Source organism: Zea mays, chromosome 1, assembly GCF_902167145.1.
Source record: "Zea mays cultivar B73 chromosome 1, Zm-B73-REFERENCE-NAM-5.0, whole genome shotgun sequence".
Lineage (NCBI taxonomy): Eukaryota > Viridiplantae > Streptophyta > Magnoliopsida > Poales > Poaceae > Zea > Zea mays.
This window is the reverse complement of record NC_050096.1, coordinates 230,664,272-230,682,072: the sequence shown is the minus strand read 5'-3', so window position 1 is coordinate 230,682,072 and position 17,801 is coordinate 230,664,272. Positions and strand designations below refer to the sequence as shown.

The 17,801-nt window shown below is 46.6% G+C and overlaps 1 protein-coding gene across 1 annotated transcript; it reads left to right on the top strand.

Moving 5' to 3' along the window:
- The first annotated feature begins 13,562 nt into the window (after positions 1-13,562).
- Positions 13,563-16,315, top strand: LOC732784 (uncharacterized). The gene is made up of 6 exons (NM_001112402.2): positions 13,563-13,758; positions 13,855-13,964; positions 14,071-14,341; positions 14,501-14,639; positions 14,721-15,747; positions 15,871-16,315. Exons 1-6 carry the CDS (start codon positions 13,621-13,623, stop codon positions 15,992-15,994), a joined length of 1,809 nt encoding a protein of 602 aa, NP_001105872.2. The 5' UTR covers positions 13,563-13,620; the 3' UTR covers positions 15,995-16,315.
- Positions 16,316-17,801: the final 1,486 nt, after the last annotated feature.

The window sequence follows — 17,801 nt, the reverse complement described above, 5'->3', positions numbered from 1 at the left end:
ATTTGCGAAATGGCTTCAGCTCTACAAAAAAATGTTTTCCAGAAAAATCAGAGCTAGAGCTGTTTTTGCGCAAGCCATAGTTCTGCCAAATGGAACCCTAAGCTGCTTAGGGTGTAATTGGTTGGATGCTAACTAGTCCTAGACTCGCAGCCTAAACCAGGCCTATCTCAACCAAGTTATACACATATAGCTATAGTTGTTTGTTTTGGTTGCACTGGATGGGTCTGGATGTACAGAAACGATGTTTGATTGGCTTGTAATTCAATGGACTACAACAGTTCATACAAAGGTTGTTTGTTTGGTTGGATGTAACTTGCACATGGGCGAAACACGCAAAAAATTATAATGAACTAGTAATCAAATGCTAAAATTTATTGTCCAAGATTGAAATACAACAATAATTCTTTAATGCTCCAAAGACTCTCTCAACTGTGACACGTAGGCTTGAATGTCTCAAGTTGAATAGCTCTCTGGGATTTGTTGGTAATTCATGCCGCCGTATTCCTTCGAATGGTAATGTGTACCATGGTAAGGAGGAAGGAAACTAGGTCGACATGCATATCCAACATTAACTAAGTAGAATTTACCTAGAAATTATGTTACATGGATTAACACTACATTTTCCCATATGACACTTTTTTGGTAAACCAAAATGTTTAGAAGTACCTGGGGCAACCCTTAACCCATCCTCTCACTCTAGAGCATCAGCCAGTATTAGGGCATCATGTGGAGAACCCTCCCATCCATCTAGGACGAATTTTAAATTAAAATCAACTGCAACTAAAACATTGAGTGGTGTAATGTGTTTTGCCCCTAAAAGTTGCAGATATCATGGCAGGCACCCTAGCATGTACATATGTGTCATCAATTATGCCCACACAATCCTACAGGAGCCCCATAAATGTCATTAACAAATGATGCCAAGATAATCTGGTAAAGTACCCTACACATAGAATGCTAAGAGTTTTACCTTAAAGTATGGGTACCATATGTGGCTGGTACTATTTTTAGGATCCGTCTCATTTGAGGGGGGGCTTTATCATATCCTTAAGGAACACTTTTGGTATAGGATTCTAAGATATGAAATCCTCTTTTGTCTTTACAAGAGAAAGGTGAGAATAATCAGAGTTAAGCAGCAATAGATAAGAAAAGATTAATGGAAGTTTAGAAAGAACCAGAGTAGCATATGCAAGTAGGTAAAGGTTGTCCAAATCTATCTAGGTTACGTTCTACAGTCAACATCCATCTGATACCACTTCTGTCACACACGAATTTAAGGGCAAACCCGGATGAATCTCAAATGTGTGCTTGGATTAAGTCTCACACATATAATGACTCATGGTATAGAAATAAATGTAACATCATTATTATATAATAGAAGTTATGTACAAAATAACTACGTAAAATATATCATATGACGATAACGATTCTCCGCAACCATAATTGACTGGAAAGACGGCGGCCTAGACCTTTTCGAACTCATCGTAGCATCCTTCATGCTCTTCAACTTGTAGTACCTATTATTGACCTGGTGTGATTATAGCAAGAGTGAGGTCACATATGTTCATCGCTTAGTAAGTGTGGGTAATAGTGTGCATGAGTTCACTTACGGTGGGAGCTCATGTGTAGTGTAAGGCTTACCAAATAAAATGGTTAAGTTTGAGCATTGCTTTTAATAAGTGAAAGCACCTAGAGGGGGGGGTGAATAGGTGATCCTGTAAAAACTTCAAACTTAAGCCACAAAAACTTGTTAAGTGTTAGCACGATTATTGCCAAGTGGCTAAGGTGAAGTCTTCAACAATCTCAACAAAACACAGTACCACAAGAGAATCAAGCACAGAGTGACACAGTGGTTTTATCCCGTGGTTCGGCCAAGACCAACGCTTGCCTACTCCACGTTGTGGCGTCCCAACGGACGAGGGTTGCAATCAACCCCTCTCAAGCGGTCCAAAGACCCACTTGAATACCACGGTGTTTTGTTTTCCTTTCACTATCCCGTTTGCAAGGAATCTCCACAAATTGGAGTCTCTTGCCCTTACAAGTATATGATCACAAATGAAACACAGAGTAAGGGAGGGAAGCAACACACACAAATCCACAGCAAAAGCGCACACACACGGCCAAGACTCGAGCTCACAAGACTATCTCAGAGTTCTCACTTAGAACAGAGCTCGAATCACTTAGAAACACAAACGAATGCGCAGAGACTTAGTGTGGATGATCAAGAATGCTCAAAGGTTGCTTGTGTCATCCTCCATGCGCCAAGGGGTCCCTTTTATAGCCCCAAGGCAGCTAGGAGCCGTTGGGAACAAATCTGGAAGGCCATCTTTGCCTTCTGTCTCGTGGCGCACCGGACAGTCCGGTGCACACCGGACACTGTCCGGTGCCCGATTTGTTTCCATAAAAAGCGAAGCCGACCGTTGCCGACCGTTGCAGATCTGGCGCACCGGACAGTCCGGTGCACACCGGACAGTCCGGTGCTTCCTTCCGACCGTTGGCTCGGCCACGTGTCGCGCGCCGATCGCGCGGCCGACCGTTGGCCCGGCCGACCGTTGGCTCACCGGACAGTCCGGTGCACACCGGACAGTCCGGTGAATTTTAGCCGAAGTCGCCGGAGAAAAACCCGAGAGCGGCCTCTTCGGCCGAGGCAGCCTGGCGCACCGGACACTGTCCGGTGCACCACCGGACAGTCCGGTGCCCCAGACCGAAGCAGCCCCTTGGCTGTACACAGCCAAGTCTTCCCTTCTCTTCTTTTATCTGTTTCTAACACTTAGACAAATATATCAGTACACAAAACCAATGTACTAAGGCTTAGAAACATACCTTAACTTGTGATTTGCACTTTGTTCATCCTTGGGCATATTTTCACATTTAAGCACTTGTGTTTGCACTCAATCACCAAAATACTTAGAAATGGCTCAAAGGCACATTTCCCTTTCAATCTCCCCCTTTTTGGTGATTTATGCCAACACAACATAAAGTAGATAGCACAAGTGCAAAATCACTTCAAATAAAAACTCAAATTGGTTTTATTCAATTTTGACATATATGGATCATCCTTTGCCACCACTTGGTTTGTTTTTGCAAATCAAACTCAAATCTCTATTTCTAAGTCAAACACACATGTTGAGACATAAAGAGAGTCATTCCAAAAGCGATTGATCAAAGAGTTCAAAAACTCCCCCTATTTCCCATAATCAACACTTCTCCCCACAAGGCCAACTTTTGACAATAGAGACAATAAGAGACAATAAAAGCTTTTGACAAAACAAAAACTCTATTCTACTATTTTCAAAATCTCTCAAGTGGTAGCTGATCCATTTATCACTTTGGCCTTTATTTTCTCCCCCTTTGGCATCAAGCACCAAAACGGGATCAATCTTGGCCCTCTAACCCCATTGCCTCACCAAAGTCTTCAATTACGAGCAAATGGCAATAAGATTTCATGAGATGAACTTGGAATTAGTTACCCTCTCATCGGAGTGCAGTGGAAGTCTTTCATGGTCCAAGTCCACCTTTTCCCTTTCAATCCTCCTTCGAGACTAAATCAAGCAAACTCAAGCAAATGGTTAGTCTCAAAGGGTCAAGTTGTAACACATCTCCCCCTAAACATGTGCATCACTTTGCAACGGACTTGTGAGGTCCAGGGAGTGTTGGTACAACTTGAGCACCACAATAAGCAACAAAATGCAGACTGAACCTGATCAAATGCATAAACACATGTATGCTACAATTCAATCCAAGTTCCGCGAATCTAAGACATTTAGCTCACTACGCAGCCTGCAAAAGGTCTTCTCATCTAGAGGCTTGGTAAAGATATCGGCTAGCTGGTTCTCGGTGCTAACATGAAACACTTCGATATCTCCCTTTTGCTGGTGGTCTCTCACAAAGTGATGCCGGATGTCTATGTGCTTTGTGCGACTGTGTTCAACAGGATTTTCCGCCATGCGGATAGCACTCTCATTATCACATAGGAGCGGGACTTTGCTCAGATTGTAGCCAAAGTCCCTGAGGGTTTGCCTCATCCAAAGTAGTTGCGCGCAACACTGTCCTGCGGCAACATACTCGGCCTCAGCGGTGGATAGGGCAACGGAAGTTTGTTTCTTAGAGTTCCATGACACCAGGGACCTTCCTAAGAATTGGCACGTCCCCGATGTACTCTTCCTATCGACCTTACATCCAGCATAGTCGGAGTCTGAGTATCCAACTAAGTCAAAGGTAGACCCCTTTGGATACCAGAGCCCGAAGCAAGGCGTAGCAACCAAATATCTAAGAATTCGCTTCACCGCCACTAAGTGACACTCCTTAGGATCGGATTGAAATCTAGCACACATGCATACGCTAAGCATAATATCCGGTCTACTAGCACATAAATAGAGCAAAGAACCTATCATTGACCGGTATGCTTTTTGATCAACGGACTTACCTCCTTTGTTGAGGTCGGTGTGTCCGTCGGTCCCCATCGGAGTCTTTGCGGGCTTGGCGTCCTTCATCCCAAACCGCTTTAGCAGATCTTGCGTGTACTTCGTTTGGGAGATGAAGGTGCCGTCCTTGAGTTGCTTCACTTGGAACCCAAGGAAGTAGTTCAACTCGCCCATCATCGACATCTCGAATTTCTGCGTCATCACCCTGCTAAACTCTTCACAAGACTTTTGGTTAGTAGAACCAAATATTATGTCATCGACATAAATTTGGCACACAAACAAATCACCATCACATGTCTTTGTAAAAAGAGTTGGATCGGCTTTCCCAACCTTGAAAGCATTAGCAATTAAAAAGTCTCTAAGGCATTCATACCATGCTCTTGGGGCTTGCTTAAGTCCATAGAGCGCCTTAGAGAGCTTACACACATGGTCGGGGTACCGTTCATCCTCGAAGCCAGGGGGTTGCTCCACGTACACCTCCTCCTTGATTGGCCTGTTGAGGAAAGCGCTCTTCACATCCATTTGAAACAACCTGAAAGAATGGTGAGCGGCATATGCTAGCAAGATTCGAATTGACTCTAGCCTAGCCACAGGAGCAAAGGTCTCCTCGAAATCCAAACCTGCGACTTGGGCATAACCTTTTGCCACAAGTCGAGCCTTGTTCCTCGTCACCACCCCATGCTCGTCCTGTTTGTTGCGGAACACCCACTTGGTTCCCACAACATTTTGCTTCGGACGAGGCACCAGTGTCCAAACTTCATTGCGCTTGAAGTTGTTTAACTCCTCTTGCATGGCCAACACCCAGTCTGGATCTAGCAAGGCCTCTTCTACCCTGAAAGGCTCAATAGAAGAGACAAAGGAGTAATGCTCACAAAAATTAACTAATCGAGATCGAGTAGTTACTCCCTTGCTAATGTCACCCAGAATTTGGTCGACGGGATGATCCCTTTGAATCATCGCTCGAACTTGGGTTGGAGGTGCCGGTTGCGCTTCTTCCTCCATTACGTTATCATCTTGTGCTCCCCCTTGATCACACGCCTCCTTATGATGAACCTGTTCATCGTCTTGAGTCGGGGGATGCACCATAATTGAGGAAGAGGGTTGATCTTGCTCATCTTGTTCCTGTGGTCGCACATCACCAATCGCCATGGTTCGTATGGCGGCCGTCGGAATATCTTCTTCATCTACATCATCAAGATCAACAACTTGCTCTCTTGGAGAGCCATTAGTCTCATCAAATACAACGTCGCTAGAGACTTCAACCAAACCCGATGATTTGTTGAAGACTCTATACGCCTTTGTATTTGAGTCATAACCTAACAAAAACCCCTCTACAGCTTTGGGAGCAAATTTAGAATTTCTACCCTTCTTCACTAGAATGTAGCACTTGCTCCCAAATACACGAAAGTACGATACATTGGGTTTGTTACCGGTTAGTAGCTCATATGACGTCTTCTTGAGGAGGCGATGAAGGTAGACCCTGTTGATGGCGTGGCAAGCAGTGTTCACGGCTTCCGTCCAAAAGCACTCGGGGGTCTTGAACTCTCCTAGCATCGTCCTCGCCATGTCAATGAGCGTCCTGTTCTTCCTCTCTACCACACCATTTTGCTGTGGTGTGTAGGGAGCGGAGAACTCGTGCTTGATCCCTTCCTCTTCAAGGAACTCCTCCACTTGAAGGTTCTTGAACTCGGACCCGTTGTCGCTCCTTATCTTTTTCACTTTGAGCTCAAACTCATTTTGAGCTCTCCTGAGGAAGCGCTTGAGGGTCCCTTGGGTTTCAGACTTATCCTGCAAAAAGAACACCCAAGTGAAGCGGGAAAAATCATCAACAATAACTAAACCATACTTACTTCCCCCTATGCTTAGGTAGGCGACGGGTCCGAAGAGGTCCATATGCAGCAGCTCCAGGGGCCTTGAAGTGGTCATCACATTCTTGCTGTGATGTGCTCCTCCCACCTGTTTCCCTGCTTGACAAGCTGCACAAGGTCTATCTTTTTCGAATTGAACGTTAGTCAAACCTATCACGTGTTCTCCCTTTAGAAGCTTGTGAAGGTTCTTCATCCCCACATGTGCTAAGCGGCGATGCCACAGCCAGCCCATGCTAGTCTTAGCTATTAAGCATGCATCTAGACCGGCCTCTTCTTTTGCAAAATCAACTAAATAAAGTTTGCCGTCTAATACACCCTTAAAAGCTAGTGAACCATCACTCCTTCTAAAGACAGACACATCTACGTTTGTAAATAGACAGTTATACCCGATATGACATAATTGACTAACAGATAGCAAATTATATCCAAGACTCTCTACTAAAAATACATTAGAGATAGAATGCTCATTAGAAATCGCGATTTTACCTAACCCTTTTACCTTGCCTTGATTCCCATCACCGAATACAATTAAATCTTGGGAATCCTTATTTTTGACGTAGGAGGTGAACATCTTCTTTTCCCCCGTCATATGGTTTGTGCATCCGCTGTCGATAATCCAGCTTGAACCCCCGGATGCATAAACCTGCAAGGCAAATTTAGGCTTGGGACTTAGGTACCCAACTCTTGTTGGGTCCTACAAGGTTAGTGCAAATATCCTTAGGGACCCAAATGCAAGTTTTGTCTCCCTTGCATTTTGCCCCTAACTTCCTAGCAACAATTTTCTTATCCTTTCTACAAATAGCAAAGGAAGCATTTAAAGCATAATAAATTGTGGAAGGTTCATTTGCTATTTTCCTAGGAGCATGAATAACATTCCTTCTAGGCACATGATGAATAGCATTTCTTTTAGGAACAACATTTCTCCTAGTAACATTTCTATCATACACATAAGAGGAACTAGGAGCAAACATGGTATGAGAATCATAAACATATGAATCATAAGCATCATGACTTACATTTCTAGTTTGTCTTCTATCATGATACAAAAATGCATGGTTCCTTTTAGCACTAGTAGCCATAGGGGCCTTCCCTTTCTCCTTGGCGGGAATGGGAGCCTTATGGCTTGTTAAGTTCTTAGCTTCTCTCTTGAAGCCAAGTCCATCCTTAATTGAGGGGTGTCTACCAATTGTGTAGGCATCCCTTGCAAATTTTAGCTTATCGAAATCATTCTTGCTAGTCTTAAGTTGAGCATTAAGACTAGCCAGTTCATCATTAAGCTTGGAAATTGAAACTAGGTGTTCACTACAAGCATTAATGTCAAAGTCTTTACACCTAGTACAAATTTCAACATGTTCTACACAAGAATTGGATTTGTTTGCTACTTCTAATTTAGCATTTAAATCATTGTTGACACCTTTCAAAGTAGAAATGGTTTCATGACAAGTAGATAGTTCATAAGAAAGCATTTCATTTCTTTTTACTTCTAAAGCATATGATTTTTGTGCCTCTACAAATTTATCATGTTCATCATACAATAAATCCTCCTGCTTTTCTAAAAGCCTATCCTTTTCATTCAATGCATCAATCAATTCATTGATTTTATCTATCTTAGATCTATCTAAGCCCTTGAACAAGCATGAATAATCTATGTCATCATCACTAGACTCACTATCACTAGAAGAAGCATAAGTGGAGTCTTGAGTACTCACCTTCTTCTCCCTTGCCATAAGACATGTGAGACGCTCGTTGGGGAAGAGAGCCGATTTGTTGAAGGCAGTGGCGGCGAGTCCTTCGTTGTCGGAGTCGGAGGAGGAGCAATCCGAGTCCCACTCCTTTCCTAGATGCGCCTCGCCCTTTGCCTTCTTGTATTGCTTCTTCTTTTCTCTTTTGTTCCCCTTTTCCTGGTCACTTTCATTATCGGGACAGTTAGCGATAAAATGACCAAGCTTACCGCATTTGAAGCATGAGCGCTTCCCCTTGGTCTTGGTCTTGCTTGACTGCCCCTTGCGACCATTTAGCGCCGTCTTGAATCTCTTGATGATGAGAGCCATCTCTTCATCGTTGAGTCCGGCCGCCTCAATTTGTGCCACCTTGCTAGGTAGCGCCTCCTTGTTTCGTGTTGCCTTGAGAGCGAGAGGTTGCGGCTCGTTGATCGGACCATTCAAGGCGTCGTCCACATATCTCGCCTCCTTGATCATCATTCGCCCGCTAACAAATTTCCCAAGAACTTCTTCGGGCGACATCTTGGTGTACCTGGGATTTTCACGTATATTGTTCACCAAGTGAGGATCAAGAACGGTAAATGACCTTAGCATTAGGCGGACGACGTCGTGGTCCGTCCATCGCGTGCTCCCGTAGCTTCTTATCTTGTTGATAAGGGTCTTGAGCCGATTGTATGTTTGCGTTGGCTCCTCGCCCCTTATCATTGCGAACCGTCCAAGTTCGCCCTCCACCAACTCCATCTTGGTGAGTAAGGTGACGTCGTTCCCCTCATGAGAAATTTTGAGGGTGTCCCAGATTTGCTTGGCGTTATCCAAGCCGCTCACCTTATGGTATTCATTACTGCACAAGGAAGCTAGAAGAACAGTAGTAGCTTGTGCATTCTTATGAATTTGTTCATTAATGAACATGGGACTATCCGAACTATCAAAATGCATTCCACTCTCTACAATCTCCCATATACTAGGATGGAGAGAGAATAGGTGACTACGCATTTTGTGGCTCCAAAATCCGTAGTCCTCTCCATCAAAATGTGGGGGCTTGCCGAGTGGAATGGAGAGCAAATGAGAATGTGAACTTTGCGGAATACGAGAGTAATCAAAAGAAAAGTTCGAATTAACCGGTTTTCTTCTCTCGTAGTCGTTGTGGTCCTCGTCCTTTTGGGAAGAAGTAGACTCGTCGCTGTCGTAGTAGATGATCTCCTTGATGCGCCTGGTCTTCTTCTTCTTCCCTTCCTTCCGTCTTTGGCCCGAGCCGGAGTCGGTAGGCTTATCGTCCTTCGGCTCGTTGACGAAGGATTCCTTCTCTTTGTCGTTGATCACTATACCCTTCCCCTTAGGATCCATCTCTTCGGGCGGTTAGTCCCTTTGTGAAGAGAACGGCTCTGATACCAATTGAAAGCACCTAGAGGGGGGGGTGAATAGGTGATCCTGTAAAAACTTCAAACTTAAGCCACAAAAACTTGTTAAGTGTTAGCACGATTATTGCCAAGTGGCTAAGGTGAAGTCTTCAACAATCTCAACAAAACACAGTACCACAAGAGAATCAAGCACAGAGTGACACAGTGGTTTTATCCCGTGGTTCGGCCAAGACCAACGCTTGCCTACTCCACGTTGTGGCGTCCCAACGGACGAGGGTTGCAATCAACCCCTCTCAAGCGGTCCAAAGACCCACTTGAATACCACGGTGTTTTGTTTTCCTTTCACTATCCCGTTTGCAAGGAATCTCCACAAATTGGAGTCTCTTGCCCTTACAAGTATATGATCACAAATGAAACACAGAGTAAGGGAGGGAAGCAACACACACAAATCCACAGCAAAAGCGCACACACACGGCCAAGACTCGAGCTCACAAGACTATCTCAGAGTTCTCACTTAGAACAGAGCTCGAATCACTTAGAAACACAAACGAATGCGCAGAGACTTAGTGTGGATGATCAAGAATGCTCAAAGGTTGCTTGTGTCATCCTCCATGCGCCAAGGGGTCCCTTTTATAGCCCCAAGGCAGCTAGGAGCCGTTGGGAACAAATCTGGAAGGCCATCTTTGCCTTCTGTCTCGTGGCGCACCGGACAGTCCGGTGCACACCGGACACTGTCCGGTGCCCGATTTGTTTCCATAAAAAGCGAAGCCGACCGTTGCCGACCGTTGCAGATCTGGCGCACCGGACAGTCCGGTGCACACCGGACAGTCCGGTGCTTCCTTCCGACCGTTGGCTCGGCCACGTGTCGCGCGCCGATCGCGCGGCCGACCGTTGGCCCGGCCGACCGTTGGCTCACCGGACAGTCTGGTGCACACCGGACAGTCCGGTGAATTTTAGCCGAAGTCGCCGGAGAAAAACCCGAGAGCGGCCTCTTCGGCCGAGGCAGCCTGGCGCACCGGACACTGTCCGGTGCACCACCGGACACTGTCCGGTGCACCACCGGACAGTCCGGTGCCCCAGACCGAAGCAGCCCCTTGGCTGTACACAGCCAAGTCTTCTCTTCTCTTCTTTTATCTGTTTCTAACACTTAGACAAATATATCAGTACACAAAACCAATGTACTAAGGCTTAGAAACATACCTTAACTTGTGATTTGCACTTTGTTCATCCTTGGGCATATTTTCACATTTAAGCACTTGTGTTTGCACTCAATCACCAAAATACTTAGAAATGGCTCAAAGGCACATTTCCCTTTCAATAAGTTGGTCAAATTTTTACTAGCAAATACTAAGTATAAATGTATATCATATCCCAATTAAATAATTGATTACAATTAAAAATAAATCTCAAAATGCAATGCAAATGACAGGTTAAGTCTAATTCTATAAATTACTTGTGTGAAGGTTCAAGCCGCTCATGACCGTGAGCAAGACCGATATATCAATTTTACACTCTGCAGAGGTGATATATCTTTACCCACAAGTTGCGTAAAAGTTTAGAGAACTTTGCACCCAACCACGCTTGTGCCGCCCAGCACAATACCACATTATGAAGGTGTGGTGGCATAGGGACGCTACTAGACATTTACAAAGTTCCACTAGCATGAGAAGTCTGTTATGGGTCCAGGAAGAAGGAAGCATAGGAATCTCTTGTCCGAAAAGCAATCACGAACAGTTCGACCGAGGACCTCCCTATACCCTGTAGTGACACACTCCCCGCTTGCCCTTTAGGGAAAAGATTATCTCGCACTAGCTTCCTAATTAATCGGCCAAGACCAGAGCCATATAGTCCTTGTGGTTGCACTGTTGTCTTGGGTAGTTCTCCATGTTCCAATTAAACAATACGGTCTTATCATGTATCATAATAAAGCCAACAATAATAAATCATAATGGAACATGAGCGTGAATCATAAATAGCATTAACCCAAAAACCAGGTAGAGCAATATCAAGACTACCCCATAATTCATTTGTATGCCAGGTGTAGGTTAAACAAAACTACGTAACATATTAGGTCCTATCAAGTTAACTTAAACATGCATCGGTGATTAACATTAACATTATTAGGTAAAAGAAAGTGATCAAGAACACAATTTGTCTTATACTTGCGATAGCCTTGTTGCCCAGATGTTGTCCCAAAAGTTGGGCTTAAGGTTCCTCATAACCTCATTTATATTCGTAACAAAACATACACATAAGTTGATAATAAATAAAAATAACATTACACCAAAGATGTAAACAAACCACACATTAGTATTCTACATGTTGATACGAGATCGTAGGTACGAGAACTACTAAATTCAGAGTTATGGTTCAAAAGATATATTTTTCGGAAGATTTACGTGATTAACTATGAAAACTATGTTTCTAGATTGGTTAGTATAAATCATGTGAGAAAGATAAAGAAAATAACTAACCTTAACTTTAATCTAAGTTATATCTTGATTGGCAATAATATTTTAGTCATATTATAATCATGGACTAAATTAGAATATTATACTACCTCCGTTCTCGAATACTTGTCGCCATCTCTAATATTTGTCGCTCGCTAGTTCATTTTTGAACTAAACACGACAAATAAAAAAGAACGGAGGGAGTATTAACTTATATCAAAAAAGTTAATCTAACAAACATAGGATAAATAAATATTTATTTTTGAAGACATGTTACATGATAAAATAAGGTTTACTAAAGTATAGACAATATTACTACGAGTCTAACGCAACTTAAACGGATTAAAACAGAGTTAAAACGTGATAGTTATGAATTTATCAAGTTTCTGAACTTGTTTGAATTAAAACAAATACTATAGGAACTATTATGCGAGAAACAAGGACTTTTGCGTAATTTCTCGTAAATAGAAGTGGACTGCGGGTCTAATTCCTAGAATCCTGAGGGCTCTTTTGAAAAAACAGGGAATTTTGCAATTTCTTGTAATAGGGACTTTTGTTTTTATCTGTTTATTATCTGATACGTGGACCAAATATTCATTTGATATTAAATTTATTATATGAATGTTTTTATTGTTGACTCCAGATGAGAGATTTAGAGCTCACTGTGTGCTCTTTTATTAAACTTGCTCTAGCAATACTAATTATATATATCATAAATACTAATAATATATATATATATATAGTCAAATTTTGAAATAGTCAAAATTTTCTTATATATATTTAGCTAAAATTAAAAATAGTTTACATGGCTCATGGCTGAGACGGTAGTAAAAACCGGAAACCACGCGGGCCAACGGGAGGTAATAATTCCTGGGACGGTTGTGGGGCGTCGGGCACGGGCCCATGCACGTGCACCTGCTAGTTATCACGGTCGCTCCGCGCATGCACCGACCGGAGCCAAAAGCCGCGGCCCCCAATCCCCCATCACCCCACGGCCCACGCGCCATGCGCGCGCGGCATGGCCGTGGCTGAATCGGACCGGCGCTCGGACGACGGCGTGCACCGTGCCGCGCGTCGCGAGGTCCGCGCATGTGCGAGTGCAGCCGGGCACACCACGGGTTCGTTGCCTCCTCGCTCGACCGTAGTCCGTGCCCGGGGCAAGAAAGCAGGATGGGGCGAGTTTCCTCTGGGTGGGTGTGCACGTACGTATTCATTTGCACCCACGTTGCCGGTGTCAGACTCCATGATACAGCCTCTCAAGTCCCCCAACTACTTGGCGAAAGTAGCAAGCAGTACGCTGCCGTTCCTATCCGTCTCAAAGCGAACGACCCATCCAGCATCAATGCCTGAGCGGCCCCTGAGGCCCTGACCCCAAACTGCCAACAAATCTTGCAACCAATGAGGCAACAACGACCCCCTGCCGACTCGCTACAAAGCAAACGCCCTTTTCCGTTTTCCCATCGCTGCACACAAACAGAAGCAGGCACCCACCACGGCACCACCCCCAAACAAAAACCGCGGGTCGCCCGGCACGCACCCCCGCCGCGCCCGCGCCAGAGGATCCGTCCGACGCGACGCCACGGCAGGACGGTCCCGATCCCAATCCTGCCACTGCCAGTGCCACCCTGTGACCCATCGATTTGCTTGCCATTCCACCACCTCTCTCTGCTCCACTGCAGCAGTGCTCCTCCTCCTCCACCACCACGCGGTCCATCTCACTCTCACAGGCTCCAATTGGCATCTCGTCTCGCGCTCGCTTTCCCCAGTCCACTCGCGCTCTCGTTTCCCGGAGCTTCGCGATGCAGCGCCTTCTCGCGCTGGTGGCAGCCCTGCTGGTGCTGCTGGCGTCGCGTCCAGCGCTGGCCACCGACCCCTACGCCTTCTTCGACTGGGACGTCTCCTACGTCACTGCGGCGCCGCTCGGCGTCAAGCAGCAGGCGAGCATTTCCGGCCCTTACATTCCTTCCTCGTTCTCGCGTAGGGTGATAGGCATTGCCTGCTCTGACAAGCCGGTGGACACTGCCTGCTGGTAGGTGATAGGCATCAACGGCAAGTTCCCAGGGCCCGTCGTGAACGTCAGCACCAACTGGAACGTCGTCGTCAACGTGCTCAACGACCTCGACGAGCCCCTCCTCATCACCTGGTACGTACACGTACGAACGTCGCTAGCAGCTAGCTGCCGCTGCAGCGAGTGAACGTCGTCTGCCTCCCTCCATCTTTCACTCTCTGTTCGGATCGAACACACGCAGGAACGGGATCCAGCACCGGAAGAACTGCTGGCAGGACGGGGTGCTCGGCACCAACTGCCCCATCCCGCCCGGCTGGAACTGGACGTACGAGTTCCAGGTGAAGGACCAGATCGGCAGCTTCTTCTACTTCCCCTCCACCGGCCTGCAGCGCGCCGCCGGCGGCTTCGGCGGCATCGTCGTCAACAACCGCGACGTCATCGCCGTGCCCTTCGCCCGCCCCGACGGCGACATCACCATCTTCATCGGCGACTGGTACAACAAGAACCACACGGTAATTGGACTGCTCTTGCTTCTTAAATTATTGCGGCAGCAGCAGCGATGAGTGAGTGAGTGGCCCAATGCATCATCATGCCAATGCGGCCTGTGGCCGAGACGGACGTTTGGGGGTTGGAGGTGACCGGTGCCTCTCTGGCTCGCATTGGCATTGCAGGATCTGAGGAAGATGCTGGACAAGGGGAAGGACCTCGGTATTCCCGACGGCGTGCTGATAAACGGCAAGGGCCCGTACCGGTACAACGACAGCCTCGTGCCGCCCGGCATCGAGTACGAGACCTTCAATGTGCATCCGGGTAACCCATCCATCCATCCATCCATCTGCCCTCTCGTTAAAATCCATCTCATCCCCTCTCTCCTTTGCATCCGGTGCACAGGCAGGACGTACCGCATCCGGGTGCACAACGTGGGGACGTCGACGAGCCTCAACTTCCGGATCCAGGGGCACAGCATGGTGCTGGTGGAGACGGAGGGCTCCTACACGTCGCAGCAGAACTACACGAGCCTGGACGTCCACGTGGGCCAGTCCTACTCCTTCCTCGTCGCCACGGATCAGAACGCCAGCTCCGACTACTACGTGGTCGCCAGCGCGCGGCAGGTGAACGGCTCCCAGCCCCTCTGGCGCCGCGTCACGGGCGTCGCCGTGCTCCGCTACTCCACCTCCGGGGGCCCCGCGTCGGGCGCCCTACCCGACCCGCCGCAGGACCAGGACGACAGGGCCTTCTCCATGAACCAGGCGCGGTCGGTCCGCTGGAACCTGAGCGCCGGCGCGGCGCGGCCCAACCCGCAGGGCTCGTTCCGCTACTCGGCCATCAGCGTGACGCAGGCGTACCTGCTGCGGGGCGCGGGGCCCGTGTGGATCGGCGGCAGGCGGCGCGCGGCGCTGAACGGGCTGTCGTACGCGCCGCCCGAGACGCCGCTGCGGCTGGCGGACGCGTACGGGGTGGAGGGCGTGTACACGCTCGACTTCCCCGAGCGCCCGCCGCTCCGGGGCGCCGCCCCCAGGATCGCGCGGTCCGTCATCAACGGCACCTACCGCGGGTTCATGGAGCTCATCTTCCAGAACAACGACACCAGGATGCAGAGCTACCATATGGACGGCTACGCCTTCTTCGTCGTCGGGATGGACTACGGCGAGTGGACGGAGGACAGCAGGGGCACGTACAACAAGGGGGACGGCGTGGCGCGCAGCACGATACAGGTGTACCCGGGCGCGTGGGCGGCGGTGCTGGTGTCCCTGGACAACGTCGGCGTCTGGAACGTGCGGTCCCAGAACCTAGACTCGTGGTACCTGGGGCAGGAGGTCTACGTCAGGGTCGTCAACCCTGAGGACACCGGCAACAAGACCGAGATGGCCATCCCCGCCAACGCTCTCTACTGCGGCCAGCTCCACAAGTACCAGAAGTACGTCCATCCACTACTCCTGTTTCTTCAGCTCAACTCTCTGTCTCTCTCGCATCCGTATCCGTCCTGCATTGCATTGCTCGCTAATGCTCTGTGCTCATCCACTCCGACTCGTTATTTCAGGGAGCAGACTCCGCACCACAAGATGGGGGCGTCTGCTGCGGCGCCACGCTCGTCGGTGTCCCTAGCGCGCCGGCTGCTCGCGACGGCGCTGCTCCTCGCCGGATCCTTCGTGTTCGCGCCGTAGAGTGAGTGGCAACCGTTACTTCTGCACCGAGGCGGCACCCGTTTATGTAGGTTTGATTAGGATTAGGCGTAGGCCGCGTCATTACCTATGAGAATTGTTCATATGCCAGCAGTGCTGGCCTCCGCCTGGTTTCCTATGGTACAGTTCTCCCTCGCTTTCATTGTGTGTGTGTGTGCGTGTGTTAGTTAGCCTCTGTTAGGAAGGGTCGATGGTTTCTCTCTGATTAGTTCATTCCTTTTGATGGTGATTCCGATCTTAGCGTTTTTGTATCGCACCTCATGTAGTCCTGTTCTTCAACTGGCTAAGAACGTTTTACTGGACATCGTTTTAGAATGTGAGCTGTGGGGATTCATTTCTAAACAAGAAAATCGTGAGTGGCTGAGAACATTTTGGTCGACGTTTTTAGTATGGACCAGCGACGGCGCCCGCCATGCGGGGCTGGGAGCTGGGTGCCAAATATCAACGCCTGTGTCCGGAGTAGTTTAGTGCAAACGAGTTTAAACGTTACTCCTTCGTCCTCAAATAAATCAATTTTAAGGTCTTCTAAAGTCGAACGATCTATAATCCAGTCGAATTTATAAATAGTGTAGAAATATTCAAAATACTGATATTTTTTCTAACTTGGTAGCTAGATACCTCGTTATTATGTATGCTAATTATTTATATTTTGTTTAGCAAATTATCATAAGCATCTTATAAGCCAGCTAGCTAGCTTTGTTTTCGGTCTTTTACTTTCCTTCGTTAATTGTTCATCGGTATGTGTGGCTACACTAGCTTCTAATTGCTCGTTTTTATTAAGAAAGATCAACATTCAAATTTATAACAGGTTTTGTATTATTCAAAAAAAATGACAACATTTTTGTGAGCTAAGTAATTTCGATTTTAGTGATTTTAATTGAGCCTTTTGTTTTGTCATCGCTTGCACCGCTGCCACCTTACCCTTGTGGCCATGCCCTAGCCTCAATAATGTGTCTCGTTCATCCAACTAGCCGTCTCACTAATGCCGCCCATCTATCGCTTGCAATTGTCACCCATTCTAAATTATTTGGTACTGCATCGATTCTAAATTATAAGTGTTTTTTTTCCTGAATATACGTTTTATTGTATATTTAGGCTACATGTATATATAGACATATAGTAAAAAAGTATAATTACAAAATTAAAATAATTTATAATTAAAAAATATTATAACTTATTCACATTTAAGTGACCTAACTCAATACTATGTTAGAGTTATATCTATTAATATGTTATAATTGTGTTTATATAAACTCAAATGATTTAGAATTTAGAATAGTGAGAATATTATAACTTGATTAAATTTAAGGTAATCTGACTCGATACTATGTTAGAATTATCTATATCTATACTATACTTAAAGCACCAATTTCAACAGTCGTCCCGCGTCATCTTTTTACAAATAACTCCTCACAACTATTTCAAATTAATTTGTTGCACGCCTATAGATGCCAAACGACGGCCCGGCTGAAAGGGAAATGTGCCCTTGGGCCATTTCTATAAGTATTTTGGTGATTAGATGCCAACACATATTAATTGAGTCCTTATGTGCTAAATGAGCAAGAAGTGCAAATCAAAGTACAAGGTATGTTTCTAGACTTAGTATATTGTTTTTTGAATACTAATGTGTTTGTCTAAGTGTTAGAAACAGTGGCAAAATAAGGAGAAAAGAAATGGAAAAGAGGTGGTTGTGTACAGCCAACACCAGCTCAGGCCTGGCGCACCGGACTGTCCGGTGACCCAGGCTGGCCGACGGTGAACCGACCGCTCTCGGGAAAAGGAAAAGGCG